The following is a 14,662-nucleotide window of genomic DNA, read 5'->3' on the forward strand; positions in this document are numbered from 1 at the left end:
CAATGTTCTGCCAGGCCCTAGGGTTCAGTGTTTATGTCAGTAAACATTTACCCAGCCTCACCATTAGGCAGTGTTGGTATCCATCCCTCTGGGGTTTAATAGTCACCTCTTGTTCTAGCTCCTCCACAAAGACCTGACACTCCCTGCATACTTACAGCTGCCCCTGAGATTCTGAGTTCTTGCGTCTGTTCATGTCATGATGTAAACGTACTGTGAAGTACAGGAAGTGTCCTATGCTTCAAAATAGACAACTGGACATTTCACAAGTTAAGAAAATATGTATCAAGGGTTGATTAGAAGTGAGAAGAGAATGAGGTTTGGGAGAGAGTCCCTCAGCCTCAAGGATTTCTTCTGTAAGATGGGACAATATGAGCTGAGATGTCTCAGTCAGTAAAATGCTTGTACCACAAGCACAGAACCTGGGTTCAGGTCCCCACCACTCCCTTAAAAACAAAGAATGACCACGGATGCCTATAATGCCAACCTGAGGGTCAGGGACAGGCAGGTGCTGGTAGTTTGCTGGCCAGCCAGTCTAGCTGAAACGAGAGATCTAGTCTCAGAAAATAAGGTGGAGAAGGCATGCACCCACATGTGCAAGTGTCTCTGCACACACACACACACACACACACACACACACACACGTATACAGCCTGCATGTAAGATGGAAATAATATCAGTATAGTATTACTGTAAAGATCGGCATATAATAATGTCAGAATAGAATATCTGGCAGACTGTATGTATGTTTGTGTATATAACACATATAAACATATTTTTTTCCATGAAAATTCAATACTGAAGGAAAATAAAAATAGATCTGCATGAAAAGCTTGTGCATGATGTTCATAGCAGCATTATCTCTAAGTACTGAAAACCAACACTATTTAAAGGTCCTAAGGATGGGGTAAAGAGAACGTGATTTGCCGACACAGTGGAATTGTATTTGGCTGTAGAAGAGAATGAAGTGCAGGTGTGTGTTACAGCATCGAGCAACCTCGGGAAGATGAAAAAATGAAAGAAATCACACAAAAGACCCATTGTTGGACAGTTCGGTCTGTACAAAGTATCCTGTGCTGACAAATCTGTAGAGATCGAACGAGCAACTGTGGTTATAGGGGACTGGGAATCGGGGAGGGCTCACAGACACAGGATTTCTTTCTGGGGTAGAGGAAGCAGTTTGAATGAGACCAGGCTGATGGCTGTGTGACTTTATTAACGTATTTAAAATTACTGAACCGTGTACTTCAAATGGTAAATGTTAGATATCTAAGTACATCCGATAGAACTGCTACTTAAAAGTCCTGAAGTGGTTGCCACGTCTCAATTGTGAATCAACGGGGGAAGGCATGTTGGCTGGATAGGCTTACTCCATGGTACTTACTCCATATGTTTGTTTGGGAATTTTATACATGTGTACAATGCTTTGATCAAACCCGCACTAACACCCTGTCTTCATTGATTCTTCCAAGAATTAGGCAGTCCTTGCTCTGTGCCCTAGTTAGCTTTGATGGTCAATTTTGACACAGCTGGATGGGAAAGCCTCCATTGAGAAACTGCCTAGCTTAGATTGGCCTGTAGGCATATCTGGTGTGTGTGTGTGTGTGTGTGTGTGTGTGTGTGTGTGTGTGTGTTTTGATTGTTAATTGCTGTAGGAGCGTAGGAGGACCCAGGCTCTGGGCACAGCACATTCCCCAAGCAGGTAATCCTAGCTACACATGACTCTGAGCATGAACAGTGTTATCTGTGGTTCCTGCTTTGGTTCCCCTCAAGCTCCTGCCCAGACTTCCCTCAGTGATAGACTGTCACCTGGATTTATAACCAACAAATGTCTCTCCCCTAGGCTGCTTTTCCTCAGAGTGTTGCGTAACAGCAACAGAGGAAAACGAGAGCGCTCCACCTGCGTGTAACTTTCCACTGGCATCCAAGATGCTCTCTGTGTTGGTGCAAACGGAGCAGTGATTTTTTTCTAGCCTCCTAGGCATATTTGAAATATTTAATTACTAAACTATGTGCCCTGAGCAGGAGATGAATGGGCCTTGGCTACCAAGAGCTGAAATAATGTCGTCTTTGTGTTAGGTTCAAGGTTTCCTGAGAGGTCCTGCCAGGCTGGAATATTTTCATGGCGTTTCAGCCTGAGAGTTCTCATAAGTTTGAAAAAAAGGCCCAAACTTTTATCACTAAATCCTGCATACCTGGCTCCTTTCAAACTGAAAAGTCTAGTGTTTCTGAACAAAGTCTCATGGCAACAATCAGATGTGGCCTGCGGGTGCCTCCCATTAACAGTCCCTCCTTGAAGATCACTCCTATCTGTGCCCAACTTTTAAAGGCTTTGTGTGGGATATGTCTCCATGAGATTTTCCATTCATTCAATCAAGACCACCCTCCGTAGGTACTTTATACTACAGACCCTGATAAGGATGAGATAATCCTTAACCCTGAGGGATGGGTCTGATAACAAAGAATCAACCCCGGGTCATAATATATGAGCAAAGGCAGCAGTGGGTTAATTAGAGACACAAGCATCTAAGCCAGGCCAAGACAGCTAAGGTGAGAGGTGGTAACATCAGACTCCTGGAGACAATCCTGTGGCATTGCTTCAAAGAGGAAAAGGTCATCATTAACTGTCTTCAGAGTACTTGTACACAGGAAAGGACTTAGTGATAGTCAGGGGAACAGAAAGGAAATGAAGGGTGGGTGAAATGGGTGGAGAAAAGATCGTAAAAACAAGAAAAGGAGGGACTTGCACAAATGCAGAACAGATTGGTCCCGTCTCAGATAAATGCACTTGGTATTTTCAGAGACTTCTAGAGTTTTGACTCAAAGGGAAAATGTGATGAATTTGCCCAGGCAAGCTTGTAGCAGATCCACGAGTGCCCATTTTTCTTGTTCCCGTTGGGAAATTTCCATTCTCTCTTCCTGAAGAGGCTGTATTGGTGTGTAGACTGATATCCTCCAACGGGACAGCGCCTTCCGGTCTGACAGGTGTCTCTAGTGCATCTTCTTGCTGGTGGGACGATGGGATGGGAAGTTGAGCTGGGGACGCAGAAGGTCTGAAGGAAAGGCTGAAGCAGAAGAGATTAATACATAACTTAGTTATGGCATCAAGTTAGACTCTTAACATACCAGAGAATGATCAACTCACAGAAGCTTCCAGAAAGATCCTCCTGACACTTCATTCAGTGCATCTCTGTAATTTATTGTAATAGTACTAGGCTTATGAATTCACAAATGGCTCCTTCCAGCCCCTTCCCCATCCCCCCAGTTGGATCTACTCCATTCCTGTCTTTCATTAGAAAATAAACAGGCATCTAAGAAATAATATTAAAATATAATATAAAACCAAAATGAACTGAGGGAAGAGGGAAAAATAGAAGGAAAATAACCTAAGAAAAGGCACAAAGATACAGAGATGCCTTTATTTGCACATTTGAGAATCTCATAAAAACACAAAACTGAAAACCATAATATACATACTATATTGAGCTATAGAATACAATAAGAGAGAAAAAGAAAAAATTCCTGACGTGACATTATGAGATAGGGACCCTCCAGAGATGCCACTGGCTTTGTGTTGGTGTCTAGTGCTGGACAAGCAGCCTGCCCTTAAGAATGATTGCTTCCCTGGTGAGACGCCCTTGGAGAACACTAAATTTTCATCTTTAAGTGGCTATCAATTGTAGGTTGCTTCTGGGTTAGAGGGTAGGACATGTTGCGTCCATTTCTCCTTTCAGCTCCAGGACTCCAGCCTACGCAGGCCCTGCATTCTCTGTGAGCGCACATGTGCCTTGGTCCTGCTGCTGACTTCCATCCCCTCTGGCTGCGACTCTTTCTGCCTTCTCTTTCACAGGGTTCCCTGAGCCCTGGGGAGAGAGATTTGATGAAGACATCTTGCTTACAGCTGGGTGTTCTAGGGTCTCTCACTCTCTGGATAATGTCTGGCTGTGGAACTCTATTTGTTCCCATCGGCTGCAGGGGAAAGCTTCTCTGATGATGGCCGAGGAAGGCGCTTCTGAGTATAGCAGAGTATCATTGGGAATGATCTTACTGCTGTGTTCCTTTAGTAGGACAGTACTGTTTCATTTGGCCTTAGGTTCCTGGGCTCTCTACTGTCCGTTTGTCTGTCTGTCTGTTTTCGTTACCCAAAGTGGCATCGGGTATGGGCTCCATCTTATGCAGTGGGCCTGAAGTCAAATCAGACGTTGGTTGGCTACTCGCGTATGGGTTGCCTGTCTTATGTAGCACTTACCCAGGCGCCAGTGCTATGCCTGTGGTTGTTTCTGGAATGAAGGGGGACCCTCAGGGGAGTGGTTATAACACAGACATTTATTTTGCTCATGAGGAGAGTTTTATGAGAAATGAACTTATCTCATTTCCTGCTCTATTAGGACCTAGGAAAAGAGTTTTGTTGGGAGAATTCCCCAATTCCCTAGTCTGTATTTGTATCTTTAATCATATATATAATTTCCACTCATCAAAATGGGTTCTAGATATTTGAAACCCTACTGGATGACCAGGAAGCAAGAAACAATGGGCATATTTTGCAGTAGCTAAGTGTATGCCTCCCTTTGGTAGGTCTGCTGCTGAAGAGTATCGTCCTAGGATCAGAATAAAGATGGGGTGCTTTGTGAACTACCTTAATTGAATATTAATTTCATTAGTTATTTCCAAAGGAGGGATTTTATTTTTAGGTGTATTTTTTTTTTGCTTTTGTTTTGTTTTTTATCTTCCCCAATGAGCTTTATTGGGTGAAAACAGCCACTGAGGTGGGCACTTCAATGTTTAAAATCTCAATTTCAATGTTGGAAAACTCACTTTGCTACTCATGGTGAGAACTGCCCAGGCCCTGACGAGCAATGTTCACTCCGACCACTGTTCTCTGAACAACTGCTGTTTGGAGATGCCATTTTCCTGACATCAGCTAGAATCCTGTTACTCCATGTGCCAAAGGCCTTAACTCTCCAAGGTGCCAGAGAAGCCGAGAGCATTCCCCAGGACCCAGTGCATGTGGAACTGATCAAGAGTACATACCCTCAATAGCTGAGAAATCCAGCCTAGCTTCAATAGAGTCCCAGTGGCTCTCTGCTTACCAGTGTGAGTTTAGCCCTAACAGCCTCCGAAGGACGTGCGGTAAAGTAAATGAGCTGGTCCTAATTATTTCAAGCTGGTTATCATTCAAGAGCCAAGATCTAGGGATAAAAACTGAATTTCTGGGACAAGGAGAACTGTCAGGCTTGGCTTTGCTGTTTTTAGATATCGCCAGGTAAATCTGAGTCCTGGCCCCACCCCTGTCATCCCTGAAGCACTTGCAGCCTACAGACAGGCTTCCTCAGTGGCCTATGGGCTGTCTTCCGCCAACCAGTGACCATCTACCCATCAGCCCAAGGCCTTCCTCAACTGACATAATCCTACCTGTGCTGTGGGTCACAATTCCACTGTGTTTGCCTTTGACCTTTGTTGATGCCTGAACTTTTACTGCCTTTCAAAGCTGGAGGTAAGAAAGATGGGGTACTTGGAAAGCTTTGGATGTGGCCTGTGTGTCCCTTGCAGTCACATGGCTGTTGCACCTGTTTCTGTCAGCCCTACCGTCTCTGTATGAAAGGAGATAACCCTGTCTACTTTTTTGTTTCCTATGATGATGCTGTTTTTCTGTTTTCTTTTTAATTCCTTGGGGCTCCAGGATGCCATCCCTTTGTCATGGATGGTTATGTGTATGTCAATAATTTGATTCCTTTTTCATTTATTTCAGTGTATGGTTTTTGGTTGTTCTCTTCTTGGTTTCTCTGGGTATTGCAACTAACAATTGGTTTATAATAATTCAGATTGGTAGCTGTTGCAGTAAATATTTTTAAAAATGGAAAGACTTATCTCTTTATCGGCCCCATGGTCTTACTTCACAGGCATGAAGACTTTGGTCCTGTACCAGCTGGTTTTGTGTCAACTTGACACAAGCTGGAGTTATGACAGAGAAAGGAGCCTCAGGTGAGGAAATGCCTCCATGAGATCCAGCTGTAAGGCATTTTCTCAACTAGTGATCAAGGAGGGAGGGCCCAGCCCATTGTGGGTGTTGCCATCCCTGGGCTGGTAGACCTGGGTTCTATAAGAAAGCAGGCTGAGCAAGCCAGGGGAAGCAAGCCAGTAAGTAACATCCATCCCTCCATGGCCTCTGCATCAGCTCCTGCTTCCTGACCTGCTTGAGTTCCAGTCCTGACTTCCTTTTGGTGATGAACAGCAATGTGGAAGTGTAAGCTGAATAAACCCTTTCCTCCCCAACTTGCTTCTTGGTCATGATGTTTGTGCAGGAATAGAAACCCTAATACAGGTCCTTCTAATGCTTGTTTTAAAATCATGTGATACTATGGTGTTTGTTCATTTATTCTTATAATTATTGCTTTACAAAATTATATTTTAAAGGTCATAGGCAAAAAATTTTACAATTAAGATACGTTAACACTAAAAAAATATGTAAAGAGGTATTAATGGACAGAGAGGGCCCAACCTTGAGGGTCTAAGTATTCCCCACAGGCAAAGAGAAACCCCTGTCCTCACCTGGCTGCATGTTTGTCAATTCCACATAAGCTAGAGTTACTGGGGAAGAAGAACCACAGTTGAGAAAACACCTCCATTAAATTTCGTGTAGGAAAGTCTGTAGGGCATTTTCTTGATCAATGATTTGAGTGTGAGAAAGCCCAACCTGTGGAGGGAGCTGTCACCCTGAACTGTGGTTCTCTGTGGTGTTTTAAGAAAGCGAGTCGTGAGAAGCAACTCAGAAGGCCGAGTTCCTCCATGATCTCTTCCTCTGTTGCCTCCAGGTTCTTCACTGACTGCCCTCGGTGATGAAGTTTCCCCTGGGTATTCCAAGCTGAGATAAGCCTTTTCCTCCCGGAGTTGCTTTTAGTCACAGTATTTACTATTACCATAGAAACCTAAGACAGTGGCCTTCAAAGCTAAAACTCTGGTCTTAAAAAAATTTAGTAAAGCCCAAGTATATTTTTTTTTCAGTGTTAAAGCTCAGAAAGGTCTGAGCTCCTCTTTCGCCCCACTGTAATTCAGAGATTGAGGGACAAAGATAAATTACCAAGAACCTGCTTCTCCAGCAAGGTCGGGCATCTTAATTTAAACTACTCTAACAAGATATCTTAGATTACATCGATTGTCAGCAAAAGACTTCATTTTGGAGCCTGAGAAGAACAAGATCAAGTTGCTGGTGGAGCTGGTGCCTGACAAGGGCTCCACCTCTGTCTCATGGAAGGTAGCTTGTTGCTAGGCCCTCAAATACCGGAGGAGCCCGAAGGCTTGCCTTCCTTCTAAAGCTTGCACACCCTCTTGAGTGAACAGCCTTCTGACGGCCCAGAGTCTATGCGATCACACTGTCCCTAAGTCTCATCCTCTGATCAGAGGAACATTTGGACCACAGTTCCATGTTTGCGTTTTCGTGGACTGTGTCTGGTCTAGTGACCACAGATTATTTGGGGAACACCTGTCCGGGTGTCCAGCTGTCTGTTGCGTCATTGTGGGCTTGTGTTGTTGTTTGCTTGGCACAAATTTATTTTCTTGATGCCAGGGATTAAATCCAGAGCCGTGTGTGTGCTAAGGAAGTGTTCTACCATTGAGCGGCATCCCAACCGACATCATTGGTTTTCTTCAGTGTCTGAGAGATGCCCCTGGGTACCTTTCCTGATGTCTGACAAAGGAGAAAGGACTCTAGGGAATTCTCGCTTTCTGTTTCAATCTGATGTGGCACTAAGTTAAGCGAAGAACCAGAGAGCCTCAGCGTCTCCTAAGAGGATCCACACAGGTCCTGCGCTTGACTCATTGGCTTCATGAAAAAACACCTCACTTGGATGTCTTTTTATTCCGTACCTTATGGAATTTTGTGATGGGACATGCCCCTCACTGATACATCATTCTGCAGAACTATGAAAATAGAGCCCTTAACGCAAGCCTCATGTTTCCTCCAGGAAACCTGCATCTGAGCCTTTGATGCCTCTCTCCTGATTCAGCCTGTCTGAATATCCCTGAGCCCACATGTTCTTGTTATTGTGAATGCACAGAAACACTTATTTGCACGGGAACAGAAAAGCTGTAGTCAGACCTGCCTGCCTCCCTCCCGTCTGTCTGTCTGTCTGTCTGTCTGTCTGTCTGTCTGTCTGTCTTTAGGGGGATCTTAGTGGCAGATGAAAGGCTTCCTTCCTGGGCTGGGATGATCCAGCAGCAATCTTCTTCCTCTAGGACCTGCTGTTGGAGAGATGGGCCCAGAACATCAAAGATCAGATGAAAAGCTTCTTTCTCCCTCGGCTGCATTCAGGACTTTGTCCTTTTCTGCAGAAGCCCGAGAACAAAGGGAACCCTACCCACTAGGAAGGAACTGTGGGGCTGCTTGAACTCTGGGCTTCTATTTTTAGTTGCACACGGCAATCCTTGCAGAGACCATGGACCCACCTTCCCAGAACAGCAGTGCGTATTTAGGCAGAATCGGGGACTGTTTCATCTGCAGACCAGAAACCTTTATTTCCGCTAACAACATTTTTGAAAGGGACTGGGAAATGCTTCCATCTGCAAGGAGGACAAAGAGCATGTAAGCCCCTCTGTGACAAAGAAACAATCGCCAAGAAAAATGTGTAAATTATCCCATGTTACTTAAAACAGTTAAAAATAATGGGATCCTAGTGAAGAATGCTATGCTATAAATCTAATTCTGGTCCAGGATCGACTACACATGCTTCATTTCGTGAGAGAGTGGCTGGATGCTCCTAGCACTCTTTGTGGCTACCCGGTCCATGGTAGTTGATGGCCTTGTGACCCAGTAGATAGGACAGTGGCTAGCATGCCTTAGATACACCTGGTAACCCGCACTACTCCACATCACCCAGCACCTCTCCCTCTCCAGGAAGTACAGTGTCCAGGGACACTGTGGGTGGCTTGTGCCTTCTAGACCTCATGAAGAAAGGGACTGCTTCTGGCCCACTTTCCAAGAAGACACTTGAAAGTACTCCACAGTTTTTACCCTGTGAGCGATGCTCTTAATAAGGCTGCTTTTAATTCCAGTATCTATTTTGATGAACTTCATAATTAAGAGGGGGAAAAATACCTTGCCACTGGAAAACATCACACACCAAAATTAACCAGACCCGAAGTCTGTGTATTCCAATCAGTTGGAATGTCTCTTACAAGGCTGGGGTGCTTCACCCTGGAGGTTAAACTTTTCACCGTCAAATGTGTCTTTATGAGTTTATTCACCACAAACGCTGAAATTCCATGACACGACTAGACCTAGAAAATCAATGCACTCTATAACAACCATTCGTATCATTTATTCAGATGCTAGCATGTGCGTCTGTTTGTAGCTGTGGGGGTCACATATCAGATACCCTGCATATCAATAGTTACATCACGATTCATAACAGTAGCAAAGTCAAAGTGGCAACAAAAATAAATGCATCCTTGGGGGTCACCACAGCATGGGGGACTGTATCAAAATGTTGCAGGATTTGGAAGGCTGAGAACCACTGGTTTAACTCTGTAATTTCGCCTTTTCTAACTTGATTTGGTTTTATTGGAGCGATCCTTAATATCTCTGACCTTGAGTTATATTAGCTTGCCTCTGTGAGTTCTTAAGTTAGCCATAATTGAAGAAATATCTTGGAATTGTAATATTTATTCCAGTTTCAGCATTAGGATTTTCATCAAGAGAGAAACCAGAAAATATTCTAAAACTTCCATTGAGAAACATGGTTAGACTTTGCAGAGTTAACTGAATTTCTGTACCAAGGTCATTAATTTTTACAATTTTAGTATATTTACTGTTTTTGCAAAAAAGTAAAATTTTGATAGTCCTTTTCTCGCACTATAAAGTTATAAGGAACTTCTGGAAAAACCTCATTAATACTCAACCAGAATTTCACTGGCCTTGTATAAAATAAATCGATAAAGCTAGTCTTAAATTAATTGTCTTCTGAGTTATCTATCTCAAACAATAAGTTTTTTCAGATATTGACTGTAGGCCTCTGCGCTCCTTACCTATGACGGAAAGCCACGCGACCTCTAATTATTTAATATTTCACAGACATGTATTCCCTATTTGCCATGTTTTTATCTCAAACTTATTTTATTCTTGAACATTTACAGACATTCTGTGTCTTAAAGAAAATTTTTTCTGTTGCTCTTGGAACAAAACCCCCAGTGAATATAACAAAAATCCATCATGGACCAGGCTTAGCACAAAAGCAAAAAAAGACAACAAAAAACCACCGCACTTTCTGACACTGCCATACACAGCAGGGTCCAGCCTCCAGGCCTCTCCCTCTGCTATGCCAGGCGGCGCTTCCCAGGGGCCAGCTGCCCACAGACTCCAGGGAGGAACAACTGAGCTTCTAATAAGTTCTAGACATCTGCCACCTTTTAAGGGTGTCAGACATTTCTGTCTGCCCATGACTTTTCAATCTTCCTTCCCTCTCCCTCCTAATTCCTTCTTTCTTTCCTTTTAGTTTATTTGATGCTGAACTTGTGCTGACAAGTTGCCAATCTCACCTACAGAACAAAACTAGGTTTTATTCTGTAATATAACTTGGAAACAGGCTTTGGTTTTAGGAGCTACTTCAGATCCCTTTATAAAAAATCCATTTATATATGTCTGACTGTATGTATGTATGATGACATCTCTGTATGCGCTTGTGCTTGCATGGAGGCCAGAAGTTCTCAGATCTTTTGGAGTCAGAGTTATGGGTGCTTGTGGGATGCTTGGTATGTTATATGGATACTGGGATCTGAACTCCGGTCTTCATGATTGTGCAGTAATTCCTGTTAAGATCTGAGCCATCTCTCCAGGCCCTATGAGCCCCTCTTTAAGTGTATATGTTAGTTCATCTTTCTAGTTAGAACAGATACACATTTGCATATATTATTTGAAGGATTTTTCAAATACTATACTTCATGTAAGTGATAGAAAAGCTAATTCCAAATAGGCAAGGCTACCTTAGATTTCTGGTTTTTATAGTTGAAAATATCATTGTTATTTCTCTTTCACACAAATGAAAGACACTAAAGCAGTCCTGACTACCTATTTTGTTGTGATTTGAAATTTGATTTGAAATGAAAATTATATATGGAATTCCTAAGAAATTAATAAAAATATTGTGTTAGGAGAAAAAGGAAGAAAGAAAAAAACAGTCCAATTTTGAAATTATTAGAGAGTAGAGATTTTATCTTATATAGCAATCTTACTTTCTTTAGATTAATTTTATATATTTTGTACTTATTGGGGTTTCGAATTTTCATGTGCTTTTTGATAGAACCACATGTGTATTCAACAGTTGGCTGAGCCTTGTGTTGTGTTCTAATGACATGAAAATGATAAGAAGCCATAACTCTCACTACGGATGTCCTGTCTAGTGTGGTCCATGAGAGAATTACTTTATATATAGTTCCCCCAACTACACCCATCCAGAACTGAAATTTCTCTTTTAGTTAATTTTTTCTTTTCTTTTCTTTTCTTTTCTTTTCCTTTCTTGTCTTCTCTCTCTCTCCCTCCCCCCCTTTGATGACATGACTGAATCATACTGTGTTTTTTTTCCCTCATGCAGGGCAGCCACTGATCACAATGTGGACAATACAACCGAAATCCTCAGGGAATGGCTGAAGAATGTGCAGCGGCTGTATCACTACGTGGAGTGGAGGCCTATGGATGAGCCAGAGTGAGTAACACGGAGAACTCGCCTTCCTCCTTCGCTCCTTCTCCACCCATCTCGAGGGGAGGAGGTGTGTTTTTCATTGCTATCCTTTCTGCATCTGAGTTGCAAATGTGGCCTTTTCTTCTACTCATAGGTTCCCACAACTCCCTCTGTGCTCTTGGGCTGCCAACCAAACTGTTCTCAACAGCTTATAAATTATAATGCTAGTGTATGTTTTAAATATTGATTCTATTTATTGCTTATTTTAGGATGAAATGGTTTGTTTTCAAGAAATCATGGTGAAAGTCTATAAATCTTCCATACATACCTTACTTTTAAGTTATGTCTTGAAGGTTATCACAAAACATTCACTCAAGGCACTAACTCACTTTGAACTGCATAGTATCTGTCACACAATGCTATAATTTAGTCAACATTCTCACGATGAATATATAGGCTATTTCACTTTTAACATAGAAGTTTCTGAGTCATGTCCAGCTCCAAGTCAGCCCACGTATTTATATTAGTTTCGGCTCTCTTGAGCACTAATAGGAAATATGTAAGTGTATACACAGAGAATATTATATGTTGGTGGCTTTTTTTAAGACTGGTTTATGGATGGAAGAACATGATCTAACAACATCTGTCTGTCTGCATGCTAGACAGCCAGAGAAACCAGGAGCTTCCAAGTCTCTGAAGCTAAAAGCCTTAGGACAAGAAAAATGAACTTTCAGCCCGAGCTGAAGGCCTGGGAACACCTGGAGGGTGATGTTTGCAGTTTCATTGGACGATTGAAGGAACCAAAGGTGTGGTGATGGGAGTCAGCACAGCTCAGCCATCGAGCCCGCTTGTGCTGCCTGTCCTTTTACCATTGTTCTGTCTAGGTTCCCGTCTATTACAGTGCCACCTACATTTAGGGAGGGTCTTCCCTGTCACTGGTGTTTCCCCATGCCAGTCACCTCTGGAAAGGCACACACAGACACACCTGCAGTTTACTAATCCCCTTGGTGTCTCTCAAGCCAATCTAGTTGCTTGTCAACATCAAGTCACAGTCCGTACCACCAGAGAAGTCTTCCTGCGATACAAACTTCATTTCTTTATATTTCTAAGACTCAAATAGATCTCATGTGCATACAGAACAAAAGTCCAACCCCCGAGACATACAGCCAAGATTCCCAGATTCCTGCTCTTCCCCACAAAAATATTCTTTACCCAGAACGTCAAGTTTATTTCCAGTGCCCAAGTCTGAGGCACATCCTGGAAGTGTTTTTCTTGTAACCAGCTATCATCCTAAATCACAGACACCAGAGAAAGGGGCCATTTTATTCACATGTAAAGAACTTTTTTCTTCAGTTGCTTGTTTTCTATGCTGTCCTTTGGGCACAAAGCATTGAGAGTGCCTTAATCAACTGTGACTTAGTCAAGCTTTTTGAAATGAACAGTGAGCCTTTGACAAGGGACACATATGCAAACACTCTGTTTCCCCAGTCTCTGTATTTTTAGAAGGCACCAAACCAGAACTTGCTGGATGAACAAATTTGTGAATAAAACAAAGAATAAATGTATTTTGTTCCCAAGGCAACTATGATTCCAGCTTTAGGATTTGTAGAAGTTAAATAAATCAGTAGCCTGCATTTCTACACAAGAAAAGCCATGTATTAAAAGCCAAATATACAGGGTAATAATATCAACAAGTATCATTGCAGAAAAAAAATATATTCTTCTAGACTCTGTTTTATATATATATATATATATATATATATATATATATATATATATATATATATATATACACATATATGTATGTATGTATGTATGTATGTATGTATGTATGTAAACATGCATAACAGTTGAATACCTATGTGTATATATACTATCTAAAATCTAAGTCTATGGTCTGCATACTAAGAAAATTTATCAATTGAGTTTGAACACTATAAAAGATTATAAACAGCCCTTGGGTGATTCTTAGGCGGAATTTAGCCTAATCTTAAAAATATTATACAGGAAGACTTTGTGGTGCTTCCCAGATATGTTCTATGTAGCCAAATTTTTACTTCATATATTATATGCCAAGGTCAGTGTGAAAAATATTTCATAAGGTATTATTTTTTGGCAAGATAGTCAGAAAACACAGGAATTTCAATAATTTCCACTGAAACAGTAATTGTGGAAGACATTCCAAAGAATTCCTGAGTTGTATGTATTTTATTTATATAGGTGGTTTGTGACTTTTCATTTGTTGAGGCAAACAATCTGCCCACACACCTCCAAGACCCTGAAGTGGCAGCCAGCCGGAGTGACATTTATATCCACCTCAGCAAAGAGCTTTCAGAAGGATCTAGAACACGCACTGAATCTTTGCCTTTCTGGCCATTTCCGAGTCTTAGTCTAGCTGTCTCATGAATGTTGAAAGAAGTCTCTAGAACATTGTCATCTGTGAGATGGAGAAAGCGGTGGGATGACATCATAAGGCACTTATCAGAGCCTGCGGAAGAAAAGTCAGGCACGGCGGCTGTTATATGCTTCATAACTAGGGGGCTGGGGCAGGAGGATACTTAATCTAGGAATTCAAGATCAGCCTCAGCAACATAGTGAGACCTCGCTCATCTCGAAGGAAGAGGAGAAGGCCGTCGAGGAAGAGAAGAAAAACCCACCCATACACCATATATAAAAACTGTCATGTTCAATGGGAGGCTAATTTCCTCATTTCTTATTGTTCCAGTCACTTATCTGTGACACGGAGATGATGCCTCCTGGGCTCTTGTGCCTGGTCCGAGAGTGGGGGAGGAGTCATTGCACACAAACACTGAGGGCCGGGCTGTGTCCATTCGATGTTCAGCGACTGTCACTTTTTCCCTCAGGTCTTACCCTGAGGAAATTGGACCGAAGCACTGGCCGAGCTCCCGGTTTGCCCACGTCATGAAGCTGAGACAGGCAGCCCTTCGAACTGCGAGGGAAAAATGGTCAGACTACATCCTGGTAAAAGCAGAGGC

The 14,662-nt window shown here is 42.4% G+C and overlaps 1 protein-coding gene across 1 annotated transcript in view; it reads left to right on the forward strand.

The window, feature by feature from the left end:
- Positions 1-14,662, forward strand: part of COLGALT2 (collagen beta(1-O)galactosyltransferase 2) — a gene marked incomplete at both ends in the record, with an annotated part of 103,792 nt that overhangs the window by 50,130 nt on the left and 39,000 nt on the right. Inside the window, 2 exons of the mRNA XM_080917621.1 lie at positions 11,580-11,690; positions 14,531-14,648. Of these exons, the coding sequence (XP_080773747.1) occupies positions 11,580-11,690; positions 14,531-14,648 (229 nt within the window). The remainder of the gene's footprint in view (positions 1-11,579; positions 11,691-14,530; positions 14,649-14,662) is intronic.

Source organism: Micromys minutus (assembly GCF_963924665.1).
Source record: "Micromys minutus genome assembly, chromosome: 6".
Taxonomy (NCBI): Eukaryota; Metazoa; Chordata; class Mammalia; order Rodentia; family Muridae; genus Micromys; species Micromys minutus.